The sequence below is a fragment of the Mauremys mutica genome, chromosome 9 (assembly GCF_020497125.1).
Source record: "Mauremys mutica isolate MM-2020 ecotype Southern chromosome 9, ASM2049712v1, whole genome shotgun sequence".
Lineage (NCBI taxonomy): Eukaryota > Metazoa > Chordata > Testudines > Geoemydidae > Mauremys > Mauremys mutica.
The window spans coordinates 59,601,103-59,617,551 of record NC_059080.1 but is presented as its reverse complement, the minus strand read 5'-3'; the positions used below and the strand labels follow the sequence as shown (position 1 = coordinate 59,617,551).

The 16,449-nt window shown below is 44.2% G+C and overlaps 1 protein-coding gene across 1 annotated transcript in view; it reads left to right on the top strand.

Moving 5' to 3' along the window:
- Nucleotides 1-16,449, top strand: part of LOC123377402 — a 286,411-nt gene that overhangs the window by 253,527 nt on the left and 16,435 nt on the right. The window contains 4 exon segments of the mRNA XM_045030277.1: nt 9,296-9,475; nt 12,414-12,608; nt 13,734-13,913; nt 14,722-14,954. Of these exon segments, the coding sequence (XP_044886212.1) occupies nt 9,296-9,475; nt 12,414-12,608; nt 13,734-13,913; nt 14,722-14,954 (788 nt within the window).

The following is a 16,449-nucleotide window of genomic DNA, read 5'->3' as shown; positions in this document are numbered from 1 at the left end:
CACACATAGAGCTTAAAATAAAGGAGAGCACCGCTCTGCCTGCTCTGCTAAAAACAAGGATAGCGTCCCTCTTCCCCCTAGCTTGGGTAACCTGTTTCTCTACAGCTCCTCCTCCTCCTTGTGTGGCACAGTGGGTGCTCCCCCTCCTGTTTCAATCTACTTTAACCACCTACCACTGCATATTCGCTGAGAGGGAAATTACCCCGGGGAGCAGGAAGAATTGGAAGCAAGATTCAGTTGATAAAGAATTAAAGAATAGGAATATAATTAATGACAATCAATATGCTTTTATGGAAAATAGGTTGTCAAACAAATCTGATTCTATTCTTTGGTGAGATTACAAGTTTGGTTGATAAACATAATTGGTAGATGTAATAGACTTTTGTAAGGAATTTGACTTAGTAGCGTGTGACATTCTGGTTTTAAAAATTGGCACTATATAATATCAATAGAGCTTATGCTAAATAGATTAAGGACTGGCTAACGGACAGATCTCAAAAAGTAGTCATCAATGGGAAATCATTGCATGGGGGTGTTTCTAGTGAGGTTCCACATGGATCAGGTCTGGGCCCAACACTATTCAACACTTTCATCAAAGGTCTGGAATCAAATGTAAAATCACTGCTGATAAAATCTGCAGATGACACAAAGATTGGTGGAGTGGTAAATAATGATGATGACAGGTCAGTCATACAGAGCAATCTGGATCACTTGGTAAGCCTGGCCCACTCAAACAAACTGTGTTTTAATACACCTCTACCTCGATATAACGCTGTCCTTGAGAGCCAAAAAATCTTACCGCGTTATAGGTGAAACCATGTTATATTGAACTTGCTTTGATCCACCGGAGTGCACAGCCCTGTCCCCCGGAGCACTGCTTTACCGCGTTATATCCAAATTCGTGTTATATCAGCTGGCGTTATATTGAGGTAGCAGTGTACAGCCAAATGCAAGGCCATACATTTAGGAATAAAAAATGCAGGGCCACATCTACATGGGGGCTGTATCCTGTAAAGCAGTGACTCTGAAAGGGATTTAGGGGTCATAGTATATTAGGGTGACCAGATGCCTGATTTTATAGGGAAAGTCCCAATATTTGGGACTTTTTCTTATATAGGCACCTATTATTATCCCACACCCCCGCCCTGATTTTTCACACTTGCTGTCTGGTCACCCTATAGTAGGTGAGCAACTCAATGTGAGCTTCCAGAGCGATGCTGTAGCAGAAAGGGCTAATGTGGTCCTTGGATGTATGAACAGGAGTAGAGAGATGATATGTCATTAGTAAGGCTAACACTGGAATACTGTGTCCAATTCTGGTGTCCATTTTTTAAAAAGGATTTGAAAAACTGGAGAGGGTACAGAAAAAAGCCACAAAAACAATTGCAGGGTTGGAGAAAATGCCTTACAGTGAGACACTTAAGGAGCTGCATTTGTTTAGTTTATCAGACAGAAGATTGAGAGATGACTTGATTACTCTGTATAAGTAAGTACCTTCATGGGGAGAAAATCCCAGATACCAAAGGGCTCTTTAATCCAGCAGCGAAAGGTAGAACAAGAACCGATGGCTGGAAGCTGGAGCACAATTCAAATGAGAAATTAGGCACAATATTTTGACAATTGTGGTGCTGAACCATTCAAACAAACTGCTGAGGGAAGTGGTGGAGTCTCCATCTGTGGATGTCTTCAGATCAAGGCTGGATTCCTTTCTGAAAGGTATGCTTTAGCCAAAGACAAGTTATTGGGCCAATACAGGGGAAACTGGGTGAAATGTAGTGCCTTGTGATATACAGGCGATGAGACTAGATGAGCTAATGGACCTTTCAGGCCTTACACACTATGAATAAATGACCACCCGTTCCGTTCTTAGTAACAAAGGGGGAAGATGATTTCTTAAAGCTCCTGGGTAGGGAATGTTAATTGCCTGGGCCTGGCTCATGCCAGAGGGCTGGTTCTGTTTTGTAACTGTTGTTTTTCTGAAAACCAGCTTGCACATTCTTTGTTGACCTTTTTCTTGTCTCCTCTCTCCTTCCATGAACACAGGGAATTGGAGGGTGGGATGAGGGAGGTGGAAGCGTTGAACTACAGGAGAAATTTTTAAGTCAGGGCAAAAATTGGCTAGATTACACCTGTACATTTAAAAGAATCTATAGAGTGAGTACAGCTGTGCCTCTGGGCATGATGGGAAATAACATGCTATATAAAACTCCCGTGCTGCGCTTTCCATAGCGGGAAGGTGAGTACCTCCATAGGGGAAGGATTGGCAGAGTGAAGCAGCTGGCACAGTCTGTGGGTTTTGCCTTTTGCGGGGCTTGCTGACTTGCAGACTGGTGGGACTGAAGGCTTTAAATGTTTGGTGTCTTGACTCAGTTCTCTTTTTCTGTTTCTAATACATGTGTTCGGAGAGATCCAAAGAAATATTCAGAAAAATAAAAGCAACGCTTCTCAGACATAGTTAGTTATGCAGTGATTGACTTTATAGCTACTCTTGATTGGAAGGCATCTGTTCTAGGGTCACAGAGCAGAAAATGTGGTTCTTGTGCCTTATCCTCTCTCTCAACTGGAGGCTGAGATCCCCTGTGCCTGACTGATAGCCAATGCACCTGCTTTTTCAGCTTTTAGTGCTCAGCATAAGCAATAGAAGGTTATTACAGTTTTATTCAAGTAGAACTAAACAGCTGACAGATAAATATTTCCTAAAGCAGCCTCCATCCCTGGTTTTACAGGGTTTCTACACAGTTCACAGATCTTTTATCTCTATTAATGTTGACTGGAGTTTCTGCTAGAACAAGCCTGGGACATATGAGGCAATTATGCTGAGGTATACAGCCTTAGATCAACAAGAGCTGAACAGTCAAAATACAAACATGCGTATAGATGCAGTCCTTGGCAACCTCAATTTCTTTGCATACATATAATTGACTTAATTTCAGTGTAATTATGTGGATTTGCAGTGGACCCTGGGCTGTTTTTTGCCCCTCTAGATCATATTTGTTCTGCCCTTAAACAGACAGTGCTTGGGAGCCTAATGCAGCAGTCTCTAACGTACCTTATTGTTCACTTTTGTGACATACCGAGTAACATACACAGCGCTTCTTTGGTGAACTGGAAATGAGCAGCAAACAAATTATAGCCGATTGTAGCTATGTGGACAGTTAAAAACAGCTGCAGAGAATAAAAATGCTAATGTAGTATTAGAGCACCTGCAGTACAGTCAATATTCAATATCAGTGATACACTGATAATATTGCGTTTGGTTTGTTGATGTATCCTTGCACATTCAACCCTGGTGTAAATAAAGAGAACTCCCTCATTTCTGCTCATTTATAGAGTTGCAAACAAAACTGATTGAGAACAGGTCTGGAGAGGGCAAGGTTTGCATTCTGTTTTCTACCATTTCCCTTCTGGAAACTCTGGTTCACAAGTTGCTTAGGTCTAAGGTGAGCAGGTAGCAAGTGTGAAAAATCAGGACACTCTTTTGCAGGGGGAGGAGAGGTTAATAGTTGTTTATATAAGACAAAGCCCCTAATATCGGGATGTCTGGTCACCTTACTTAGGTCACAAGAACAAGTTTAGCGGTAGGAAATGCAGGCCTTTAAGAAAAGGTCTGGAGTGGTCCACATGAAAAGCTGCTGAAGTCACAACAATAGAATGGACAAGTTATACATTGTTTTGTATGGAAACTGACCTTTGTTTCTCAGTGACTATGGTAAATAGCAAGAGCAGGGCATGTGTTGTGGTAACTGTGAGCCTTTTTGATCATAGGAGTTCCTATGCTGGAAGTGATCAATACTCCATCTAGCGTGATGCTTCTCTGGAAGGCAAGAAGCACTTGTCTGTCTAACTGCAGTGTTCTTGGACATCTTGCAGAAAACCCTTCTCCTCCTATTGTGCTTCCTCTTAATTAGCAAAAGGAGAGTCTTAACCATCCCATTCTTACCCCAGCCATAACACATCTCTGCCAGAACAAGCGTTGTTGAATTCTACAGTGTCCATTGTGGTTCAGCACCACATCTGGAACAGCTGCACTTACCAAGTCAGAGAAACTATGTGAAATAACATCAATAGTTTAACAATATTTACGGCAATGACATCATGACCGATGTTGAGTAGTGGCACAGTTGCTCTTAAATGATCTATCTCAGAGGAGGGTCTGTTAAAACAAGGAGTCATTTATTCATTCCATGAGAGTCCAACAAAATAAAATTTAAAAAAAAGCTGCAGATCAAAGACATGATGCACTAATGGGCAGTGCATGATATGCTGGTAATAATCAATGGACTATTGAATTTTTCAGTACCTGTCACCTCCTAAAAGCTAAATAGATCCCTGAGTTAAAGTGGCATTGAATCAGGGAGCTGTAGCCTTCAGTCAAGGTGGTGTTTCAAATATTGCGGGACTAAATTGGCTGAGAAAGTCCAGAGCCTAAATAAAACATTTTTTCTCCTCATTCTTCTGCCTTAATCTCCTCTCACTGCTCCCTTATTATAGAAATGTTGTTAACTGTTGATGAAACAATAATTGGTCTATAATCCCCACCACCATTTTTGAGTAACTACTAAGAGTCCCAAACATCTTTGGCATGGATTTATCTGCCTACTCCTGGGTATTTGGTAGTTCAGCTGTGACTCTGTAGCTACATACACAACCACCCTTATAGCTACATTCCTGAATGTAGAAGACTTTAGGTATTAATACTAGACGCTGCATTAAACTAAAGGATAGCCAAGCCATCCACCTGTGCCGAAGCCTGAGATTTTCAAAGCTGATTAAGCATTTTACTGACACGGCTCCCATCAATTTCAATAGGAATTGTGTGTGTAAAATCCCCCAGTGAGCTGTCAACAGCTCAACCTGGGATCATTGCTAATGTTGGGTCTGATTGGCCATACTGTCTTCCTTATAAAGATAGGCAGTTCTGACTGCCTGGAGCTTATAGTGTTAATTTATTCATGTCTGCTGAATCTTGCTTGTGTTGCAGCAGCAATTTTGTAAAGAAGCATCATATACCTGTGTGTGGCCCCATTCACAGATTGTGTGACCTGAATGTCTCTGGTACTTGATTCCACACTCAGAGCAAGGGATTTAAGGCCATAGTAGAGTTATTTTATCTTATGAGCTCTTCATAACTTGTATCTTACTTACAAAATGGGAAGAGACTGTCTAGGAAGTAGTATGGCAGAAAGGGATCTAGGGGTTATAGTGGACCACAAGCTAAATATGAGTCAACAGTGTGATGCTGTTGCAAAAAAAGCAAACGTGATTCTGGGATGCATTAACAGGTGTGTTGTGAGCAAGACACGAGAAGTCATTCTTCCGCTCTACTCTGCGCTGGTTAGGCCTCAACTGGAGTATTGTGTCCAGTTCTGGGCACCGCATTTCAAGAAAGATGTGGAGAAATTGGAGAGGGTCCAGAGAAGAGCAACAAGAATGATTAAAGGTCTTGAGAACATGACCTATGAAGGAAGGCTGAAAGAATTGGGTTTGTTTAGTTTGGAAAAGAGAAGACTGAGAGCGGACATGATAGCAGTTTTCAGGTATCTAAAAGAGTGTCATAAGGAGGAGGGAGAAAACTTGTTCACCTTAGCCTCTAAGGATAGAACAAGAAGCAATGGGCTTAAACTGCAGCAAGGGAGGTTTAGGTTGGACATTAGGAAAAACTTCCTGTCAGGGTGATTAAACACTGGAATAAATTGCCTAGGGAGGTTGTAGAATCTCCATCTATGGAGATATTTAAGAGTAGGTTAGATAAATGTCTATCAGGGATGGTCTAGACAGTATATGGTCCTGCCATGAAGGCAGGGGACTGGACTCGATGACCTCTCGAGGTCCCTTCCAGTCCTAGAATCTATGAATCTTGAGAGGCCCTTTGAATTCTGTTCTTTTCAAGGATTTCTTAATTAGTCTACTCCATAGCTATATGACAGTGGAGCAAATGAGTCATGCCTGAAGGGAAAGGAGAAATTTCAGCAGCAGTCTTCTATTCCCCTTTGCAATGTGAACCATGAGTAAGCAGTGTAGTAAATGGCGCTAAGAGCATTATTGATTAATTATCAAGCTTAAACTTAAACGCCCACACACACACACATCTTAATAGGACAAATTGTATACCATGCATTTAGAAGTGTGAAAAGATCTCTCTACTGCTGCACTAGCTATGGTAGCATTTGGTTTTCTGGGTCACTCACTACCACTTTGATCCTTGCTTTTCTTATGTAGAAAATGGTCCCATACTAACACCAGTTGTATGATCCAAACTCATCCTAACTCAGTCTAGATGGGAAGTAGTGAGGTCCAGTAGATAAGACACAGGACTGGGATTTGAGTCCTGGATTCTATTCCAGCTCTGTCATTGATAGAGTGTATGACCTTAGGCACATCTCTTAACTTCTCTGTAACTCTTTTTTCCCATCTGTAAACTGGGGACAATGATGCTTGTCCACCTTTATGAGCCCCTTTGAGGTGCACAGATGAGAAGTGCTCTATTCATGCACCCCCAATAGCTGGAGTGCTGAAAAGAGGTGAGGCACGGCTGAAACATTTCGGACCATTTTAGCTGTTATATTAATTCTGGGGATGGTCAGAAAAACAACAATTCCATTTCAGGAAATATGTCACGGTTTGGAATTTGTTTGTGAGAGAGCAGAACAAAACTGAGATATTTCAAAACATGTTGTGAAAAAACTACAGGGAGCCATCCTCTCACCCCAGAATAGCCGAGTGGTTAGGGCACTCCTCTGGGATGTGAGATACTCAGGCTAGAGTACCCACCCTGCCGTATTCAGAGCTGGGACTTGTCCCTACGTGTCCCACCACCCAGGTGAGTGCCCAAACTAATTGGCTGTTCCGGGAGACTTTCTCTTTCTCCTGGACCTGAGAAATCTTCCTTGCAACATTTTGGCAAAACAGCTACATTGCCACAAAACATTTTGGTTTCAATAAAAATGCACTGTCCATCCAAAATAATTTAGTTTTTTAAAAAATGCAACCAGCTCTACTGCCTCCTGTAGCATGCACAAGATCCCTTGCCTTTTTTGTCCATGTACTATTCGTATTGGTACCAAAACAAAACAAAATAGTAACACAAGATGTGATCAACTGTGCCTGGAAAAATATAATCAACCTCATGTGCATATCATAGCCAATGCTGGGCTATACAGCACAGTGGATGGACACAGAGATAATATTTCGGAAGAGGTTATTAACATGACTGAAGACAGGGTATTGGGTATAATAAATAACGTTGTCATTGAACCATATGTAACGCCAACAGACCCTGGTCAGCGGCAGGCGGGATTGAGCCAGGAACCTCTGAAGCTTAGTGTGTGAACCTCTACCACATGAGCTAAAAGCAAACTGACTGTCAGCTAGGGCTGTAGAGCAGACTCATTAATTGTTCTCTCTCTAAGTGGTTTCAGTGCCACTAGATGGGACAGAACACCACACCCAGAACGTGTGTGGGTTACACATACACACAAGTTTTCTCCTTTCCCATCCTCCTCAGGGACTATTCATGCCACCCGCCTTCCAGAGGCTAGCACTGCACAATGGGGTTACAGAAAATCAGGATTCACACGCCCCTCTACATTGGATTAGACTGGGGACACTTCCCTAACCAAATCATAATGGGAAGAGTCCAGTGTTTTCTTTGACCTCTCAGGAAGGGAGCCCCCAAAGGTTCGCAGAATCGCATAGATGTCTAGGCCGTTATTCTTAATCATGTCCCTGATGAAAGCTCATAAATGTTGTTCTCCAGAGGTTAAGGTTAATGGGAACGTCTCTGACCCAACAAATCAGGGTGGATTTGTAGGGAAAAGACAGCTGGACATTCCCTTGGTAGTGACTATCACAGTGCAGGATACAAAGATTTCCCGTATGGTCCCTTGCTTTTACTTCTTCATGCATTTTTTAAAAATGATCTTTTAGGGTTGAAGTTTTCCAGGCTTCGTCTCAGCCTGAGTATAGCTTTTACTTGGAATGTTTGAAGTGAACCTCCTCTGATGTTTCTGAATCGTGAGTGGGTGCAGGGAAGGGCTGTTGTCCCCATGGTTATAAGGTCTTGCTGCTCTATTTTATCACACAGATCACTGAAAAATGACTCAACCATGGCATGTAAATAGTCCTCAGTGAGGAGTATGTCCAAGACTAAGTTTAAAAAAAATTGTTTGGAAAGTAAGAAATTTGCAATGATTGGAAAATTACATACTAAATACACGCAGTAGAATCATTCCTTAAATGCAAGTGATTGTTTTCCCAGAGCGATGGGCTGTGCATGTGTGCATTTTTTCCAAAGTAAGCACTTTTTGATATATTTTAATAACCAGTTGACCCTAAGCTTAAGCGTTTGTTTTCCTTTGAGGACTTACTTAAAGAGGCTTAAGTGCTAATTTTAACCACCCTAAAAACAGCATAAAATCACTGGGGGGTACTTTCTGTTCTGAAAAGTGGCTCTGTAAAAATGCTACCATTGGGTTCCATTTTTGTATCTCAAGGGCTTCTGTAGCAAATATGACCTGGTGCCACAAATGTGCTCTGAGATCTAAAGTGCATGCTCTGTTCTTTCAGGCTAATACATAATCACCACTAACAACAACTCTCTGATCAAAATCTGCCTTAGTTACCCTGCACCTCTCACTGTCTCAAACTGGGGTGGATCAGATACAATAGAGAGCACAGTTTGGCTGTGCATTTGGCACTTAGTAATTCTGTTGATGAAGCATGAGCCAGAGTGGACTTGACTTCTTGTCACTTTGCTGCTTCTGAAGGGCTCTAAAGCAATAAAATCTGATTTGAGGCCTAGTCATCAGAGATGACTCTGAATACAAAGAGGGTGCAGGGCAGGTCATTTCAGTAAGGAGGTGCCATTTGAAATAGTCAATATCGAGCCCTATGAACTGCACTAAGAAATGACTGTGCTTTAAATTCTTATGCTACTGCAAGGATTTGAAGGTTCTTATTCACACTAGAATAAGAACCAAATTGAGGCTTTAAACTGGGCCCTTACTGGGACAAGGAGGGGCTCCACTGCAGCATGAGCCCCTGGAAACCAGGAGTTCACACAACAGTGGCAGCCTTCCAAAGCTTGCAACATGCTGTCTTCTGCTGGACAGTGTGTGTATGTGTGTTTGTGCAGGGAAGGCAGCCTGGTTCTGTCCTCCTCCTGTTCACAGTGGGGTGACTTGTGCCATTTGTGGCAGTGATCTGGAACAAGGCCTGTGCTCAGAGAGTGCTAGTTGAGTGAAATGCTTCTGTTGGAGGTAACTGGTTGCCAATGTTTTACTTGCTCTGTTCCCAGCTCATCAGCGATGGAAGCGTGGTGTACGCAGAAGCCCTCTGGGATCACGTCACCATGGATGACCAAGAGCTAGGATTCAAGGCCGGCGATGTCATCGAAGTGATGGACGCTACCAACAAGGAGTGGTGGTGGGGGAGGATCCTGGACAGCGAAGGCTGGTTTCCAGCCAGCTTTGTACGGGTAAGGACCTAAACATTGTTTTTAACCCCAGTCCGTTAACACCAGCTCCCTAATAGGAGTGCCCCAAACACTTCCATGGTTGGAGGTGATTTGGTGTAGAATGCGCTGGTGATCAGAGCCATGTACATTGTTGTTTCTCTTTAATAATGCTGTGCTGTTACCAACCCTCCCAGTTTCGCTGGGAGTCTCCCGGAATCGGGCTCTATCTCCCGGAGGCTACTGAAGCCAAACTGGGAGATTTTAGGCCGCAAAAAGTCCGGCGGCACAGCGGGACTAAAGCAGGCTGCCCCATTCCCTGAAGTGGCCAGCATATCCCTGGTGGAGGGGGGTAAGGAGTCTCTGCACACTGCCTGTGCCCCGAGCACCAATTCCGCAGTTCTCACTGGCCGGGAACTGCGGCCAATGGGAGCTGCGGGGGCGGTGCCTGCACCCCTCACCCCTCCCACAGCCCAAACCGCTGCCTAGCCCTGAGCTAGCACCCCATACTCCCTCCCACACTCTGAACCCTCTCCCACACCCCAGTCCCCTGGCTTAGCTCTGAGCCCCCTCACACACCCAAACTCCCTCCCAGAGCTTGCACCTCACACCCTCTCCTGCACCCCAACCCTCTGCCCCAAGCTCAGCCCTGAGCCTCCTTCCACACACCGAACCCCTTGGCCCCAGACCAGAACCCACACCCCCTCCTTCACCCCAACCCCCTGCCCCACTGAAAGTGAGTGAGGGTGGAGAAGAACGAGCGATGGAGGATGGAGTGAGCGGGGTAGAGCAGGAGCAGGGTCTCAGGGAAGGGGCGGGGCAAGGGTATTTGGGTTTGTGTGATTAGACAGTTGGCAACCCTGTGCTGTCCTGAACTGATGCCTCAGTGGATCTCTCCATTTGTCATGGTAGGGCCAAATTCCCAGCGACTGTAAAGCATCATAATTGAATTGAAATCAATGGAGCCATGCCGAGCCTACCCCAGCTGAGGATCTGGCCCTACGAGCCCCATTTGTTCGATGTGACAGACTTGGTGGACAAAATGTGAGCTCCAGAAGTGTAGTCTGTGGTTTGGATGGTGCAGAAATGGGATTCCTTACTGCTGGTTTGCTGGGACAGCCGAGTTCTTCTTACTTATGGGGGAGAACAAGAGCCCAGGCAGAGTCAGTGCATAGGCCACATATTTTCCTTCCCTTTCCAGATAAGAGGGAATTTTCATTCCATTGTGTGAGCTGCAGTTCTCAGTATGGAATCCCAGCTCTGCATCACTGCTTCAGCACGACTACATTAACTGAAAATTGATATGGGGAAATCCAGAGCTGTCAAGATACCTGGATTCTCAGTTATTTGTCCTCACACAAATTACCTGATACAAATTATGTATTTATGCCTATAGCAAAAGTCCTGGTCGGGAGTCTGACTGATTGGGACATAAAAGTTTTGAAATCTTTTGCTAGGGCTGTGCAGGAGGCAAAGAAGAAGTTCCTTGTCTCCTCCTTAGCATCCTTAGTCCCTAGCTGAAGACCTGTTCCAGATGATAAAAAGTTGTAGTTTGTAAATAAGATCACTTGGATGTGGAGCCAGTTCTGACCTTCCATGGGGACAGAACTAGCTTCTGGAAAGTCTTTTCTGCTTGAGCACCACACTGAGGTTGCGTTGGAGGAGCTTCAGGTTGTTGCCTATAAGTTGGACCCATGTCCCTCCTGAGTGGTAAAAACCTGTGGTGAGACAGCGTATCTGTGGCCAACAGGCATTGTCAGCGCTGGCCTTTAAAAGGGCAGGATGCCAACTTCTCCAGCTATAATAATTGATGGCTCCTTGCTCAGGCAACTCAAGCATTGCCAATTATCACTTGACCTCTGATCTATTTCAGGAAAGAGCTTTAGAGAAGGGAGTATCAAAGCAACTCCAGCTAACCTGAACTCTCAGACTTCCTTGATTCTACGCAGTCATTTTAGTTGTGGATCTAACATGGAGTTTGCACTGGTTTTGCTGGTCCATGCTCTCCTGCTAGCAATGAAGGAAAATTGGCATCCCACATCTTTGATCCATCAGCTTTTGTCAATAATGTAGACAATGTGTCAATAATGTGTGGGTATGGATGTGATAATCCTATCTTAACAGATTTTAACTACGTAGAAATCGAAACAAATTCTTTGTATCATTGCAATATTTGTAGCACTAAAATGGCTGAAGTGGAATGGACATTTGCAAAATGATGTTGCATGTTCCTTACTTGAATTTTCTTTGTTCTTTTCTAAGCATTTTATATTATATTTTTCTAAATGTTACTAGATATCCAAATGGGGTAACCTGAGACCAGTTAAATATGCGCTATGGCAGAACTGTATAAAATAACTGAATTGAAAATTGCCTGGAATTACCTAACAGTGGTTTTAGTACAGCTGATAAGGTAGATTGTGTACAGCAAGTCCTCTAGGAAAATGTCTGATATTTTTGCCAATAGTCATGCTGTGCTGCCATCTAGTGGCCATACTGAAAGAAGCATGAGTCTCATATTAAATGTGATAACCCTGAGCTGTCTCTTCATATGACATTACGTGCCCACTGGCTGGGTGACACGAAGACATCCCCCGGTGCTGAATACCTATCCTCTGCCATATTTTCAGCCCCTCCAAGGTCTGTGGAGCACACGACAGGATCTACTGGCTGAAACTAGCTATCCCTATCACTAGAACTCCCTCCACCCTCCCCTGGCCAATCTCTGGGCCCAGGTTCTGGATATTTCATAGAATTAATTCTGGAGAACACTGACTAACCAGTGTGTGGGCTCTAGGAATGTGACAGGGAGGAAGTGCCCATCACAGCAGCCTTGCTGTCCTCCAACATGCCCTTCTTGGTGGTAGAAGGATCTGAATTAGTGACGCAGGCAAGATGAGAGAGTAAAAACAGGGAATTGAGGGACTGTTACCCAATGGAAACTCATGTGTGTTTGACACAGCTCCGAGTGAACCAAGATGAACCCATGGAAGACTATCCTATGAAGGCTGAGGACGGCAAAGAGGAGGATGCCAGCACCACCGCCCGGCGTTATGGAGTGGGGCAGACAAGCAAGGACCAAATGAGGACCAATGTTATCAACGAGATCATAAGCACAGAGAGAGACTACATCAAACACCTGAAGGACATCTGTGAGGTAACCAGGCTGTGAAAGGAGAGAATAAGGGGCAGATAGAATGGGTGTGACCCAAATGCATGAACTGAACCCACCCCAGCCCCCACCCTACTAAGCTGTCTTGTGCTCTTCTTCCCTTAAGAAAAGAACCCTCGGTTAGTAATTCTGATGGAATTGTCTCTCTGTCATATACCTGTCATATACCCTCTGCCTACCCCCTCTGTAATCACCGTGCATGTTCAGGAAATGGAGAATACTGATTCATTCCAGGAATATCCCAAATGCCCCTTTATTTGGAGCACAAAGAGGAGTCCTGATTAAATGTAATTAACTGACTTTCCCAAGCCAAGAAGACTAGAATACTAGCACCACTATATTCTTTATTAATAAATGGTGAGAGGTGGCATGATCAGAAATACCAGTTTTCATGCAAATCATATACTCATAGATCCAAACCCTGGGGAATGTTCGGCCTATTAGAGCATTCACTTCTGAACATGCTGAATATTCTGACATCTCCTTTAACAAGAGACATGCCATGTGGTGATAATTGGCGATAACAGCTTTGCATGGACATATGACCTTTCCTCCCCAAACACTTTGCGAAATACATACCTAAAACACCACTGAGCTGCAGCCTCATCCGGGATGGATGGAAGAAGCCAACTGGGGTGAAACATAGCACCCAACAGGGGAAACAGAGACAGTTTTATCCAAGGACACTAGTATATTCAAGCCCAGATCCTCCGCTTGTGTAAAACAGCATAACTCCATCAATGGAGCTATGTAGATTTATACCAGCAGAGGATCTGACCCTTTGGGTTTAACCAAAATATCTGGTACACATACTGTCACCTAGTTATTTACCGGAAAAGATTCTATAGCGCAGGTTGTACCATTGAGCATGGGTTACAGTATCATCCAAGGCACGTTTCTGAGTATGGTTTGATTTCCAGGTGTGCCATTTTTAGGCATGGTACCTTCAGAAATAGTAATAAAAGGACAGCGGACTCATACTAGAAAGGTATAGGGTTTTGATCTAAAACCCACTCCAGTCAATGAGAGTCTTTCATTGACTCCAGTGGTCTGTGGACCAGGCCCTTGAGCAAGTACCCAACTCCCCTTGAAAATCTGACTTCCTCCCAGGGTTACATTAAGCAGTGCCGCAAGAGGGCTGACATGTTTACAGAAGAACAGCTGAAGACAATCTTTGGGAACATCGAAGACATTTACAAATGCCAGAAAAAATTTGTAAAAGCACTGGAGAAGAAATTCAACAAAGACCATCCACACTTGAGTGAGGTCGGCTCCTGCTTCCTGGAATACGTGAGTTGATTTGCAGTGTCTACGTGGGAGAAGGCTAGCTGGGGAGATGTTAGCTCGGGTGGGCCAGAAGAGAAGTCTGATATTTCTCTGATGGAATTTTTAAGCTTTAGGTTTTTTAGAATTAAATCTGTAGCCCTTCTGGTTGCCAAGAAGACCTTCCCAATGTGACTCAATAAAAAGCTGCCTTGCTGAGTGCAATACCTCTCCATTGGGGGTGTAAACTCTGTAGCCTAATGTTGCCATTTGCAGGCCAATATTTTAAGTGTTTCACTCCTGATCATTTCATCAGAAACATCCATCTGGGTAGGGTAGGGGATAGAGTGGCCTGTGGAGTACATGGGATGTTGGACGCATCCTAGCCTGTCTGATAAGTAGCATGTACCATAATTTTTAATTGGCCTCAGCCAGGCAAACATATAGGACATTTATCAGATGGGCCTCTTCTCCCTCTAAGAGGAAACTGCGGGTTGGCATAATGGGAATGGGCTGGAGGGCACATATAGCTCCATCATTGAGTGTATAGGCCTACCAGGGAGAGAAGTATATCAGCTTGCCTGGCAGTACTCACTACCAAAGGGCACCACTACCAAGGCCAGGGTGAGGCGTGGAAGAGACTAGTGGTTGCCTACCAGGACAGGTGGGTGGAGTCCCTTTATTGGGAAGCAGTGTAGGTACTGTAGTTGTTTTGGGCAGACGGGCCTGCAGTGGGTAGAGGATGACTGAGATCTGCACTGTGCAGCATTTTCAGGGCCAGACCCTGATATGAGAGAGATTACCACTAGGGGTTGCCTTTTCATTCCCATCTCAGCAAACAGAGTTCCAGATTTACTCTGAGTACTGCAACAACCACCCCAACGCCTGCGTGGAGCTGTCCCGACTCACCAAAGTCAACAAGTATGTCTACTTCTTTGAAGCGTGCCGCCTGCTTCAGAAGATGATTGACATCTCTCTGGATGGGTTTCTGCTGACCCCAGTTCAGAAAATCTGCAAGTATCCACTGCAGCTGGCTGAACTGCTCAAATATACCAACCCCCAGCACAGGTAGGTGCAAAATGTCAGGGAACGGCTTAGACAGGCATGGGAATGGGCAATTTGAGTACAGTTGTCTCAGAGTTACAGAAAAATGATACTCATGGTAGCTGTATGTTATATTCACAATTGTTTAGTGTGCTCTCTTACCAGATATATCCTTTTCTATTAGGCAAACACTTAAGCTTTCTCTACCTGTGTAGTAGATACCACCCGACTGTTTGTTTAGTATCATGTTCACTTCCTTATTTGAGCCCCAAGAGTGATATTAGCACAGCCAATAGGCCTCATGAGTCAACTTGTGCTTCCTTTGCTGGCTGTGCAGGAGCACAGCACAAAATGCTGTAGGTCCTACCAAAACAGAGGCTATTTGTCTGGGAATCTGAACAAAGCCTGAATTAGAAGTATCATGTCTGAAAGGATGGGCTCTTCGGCCAGAATTAGCCAGGATGTCTGAGCAGCCAGGCTGTGGCTAATATTTCGGGGCATGAGGGGAGTGGTGGACTTGGTCTGCTGCTGTGCTGTGGCCCAGTGGATTCATGGTGAACACAGACACACACCTTCAGGCATCTAGCCTGCCCTGCCTGCCTGCAATAACTGGGTACCATTGTGGAGATCTTCTCCATCACATCAGGGACATGCACAGTTCATACATTAGGTCTGGGCTGCTTCAGCCCCCTCTGCACAGGCACCCCCCAGCTTTGAAACCTGTTCCTGGGACACACTGCATGGGCATGTTTGTTCCATGATTTTGATTTTATGGAGTCAAGGTAATAGGGTTAAAATATACCAGCTAGCTGTGTAGGGACAGATCCTCAGTTAGTGGGAATCATTGCACTTAAAATGTCTTCAGTGGGGTTGTGCAAATTGCTGAGGATGTGGCCCTTTGGCTCTAGAGAACTTTCCCTAGGGCATCATAACAATTTTAAGGCACGGCAAACTTTGGGCCCGTATTTTTAAACAGAATCTCTTTACAGTTTTGACAGAATCTATTCAAATTCTCATAGCTCAACCATTGATCAACTGTTTTTATTAAGGAATCACAGTACGAGGGTGAAATATGTCTCTTAATAATGCACCTGATATAACTAGAGTTACACAAATAAACCTGAAAATCTGTATTGGAGGAAAGTGATCATAGTGACACACTATGAATTGAGCTGGACTTTCAAGTTCCTAATGACCACACTGATGTTTCTCAGAATTACTTTATGTGTGTGTGGTGTTAAATTCATAAACACTGTGTTGTGAAACTAAGTATATCTGGAAGGGATTACTCAGAGTACATGCCACAGGGGGTGCTCTGAGATTTTGGAAATAGTGTGTGAGGCAAGACACTCCAGCCCTCTTCTTCCAGGGCTAGTGAGTGAGATGGTGGTAGCAGATGGTGTGTGGGTTGGTTGGGGGAGATTCTGTCCTATCACAAATAGATAATGCCTCCTGTTTGAAAGGGACCCATGCATTTCTAAACGGTCTTGGCCCATGTCTGACAACTAAATCTTCAAAT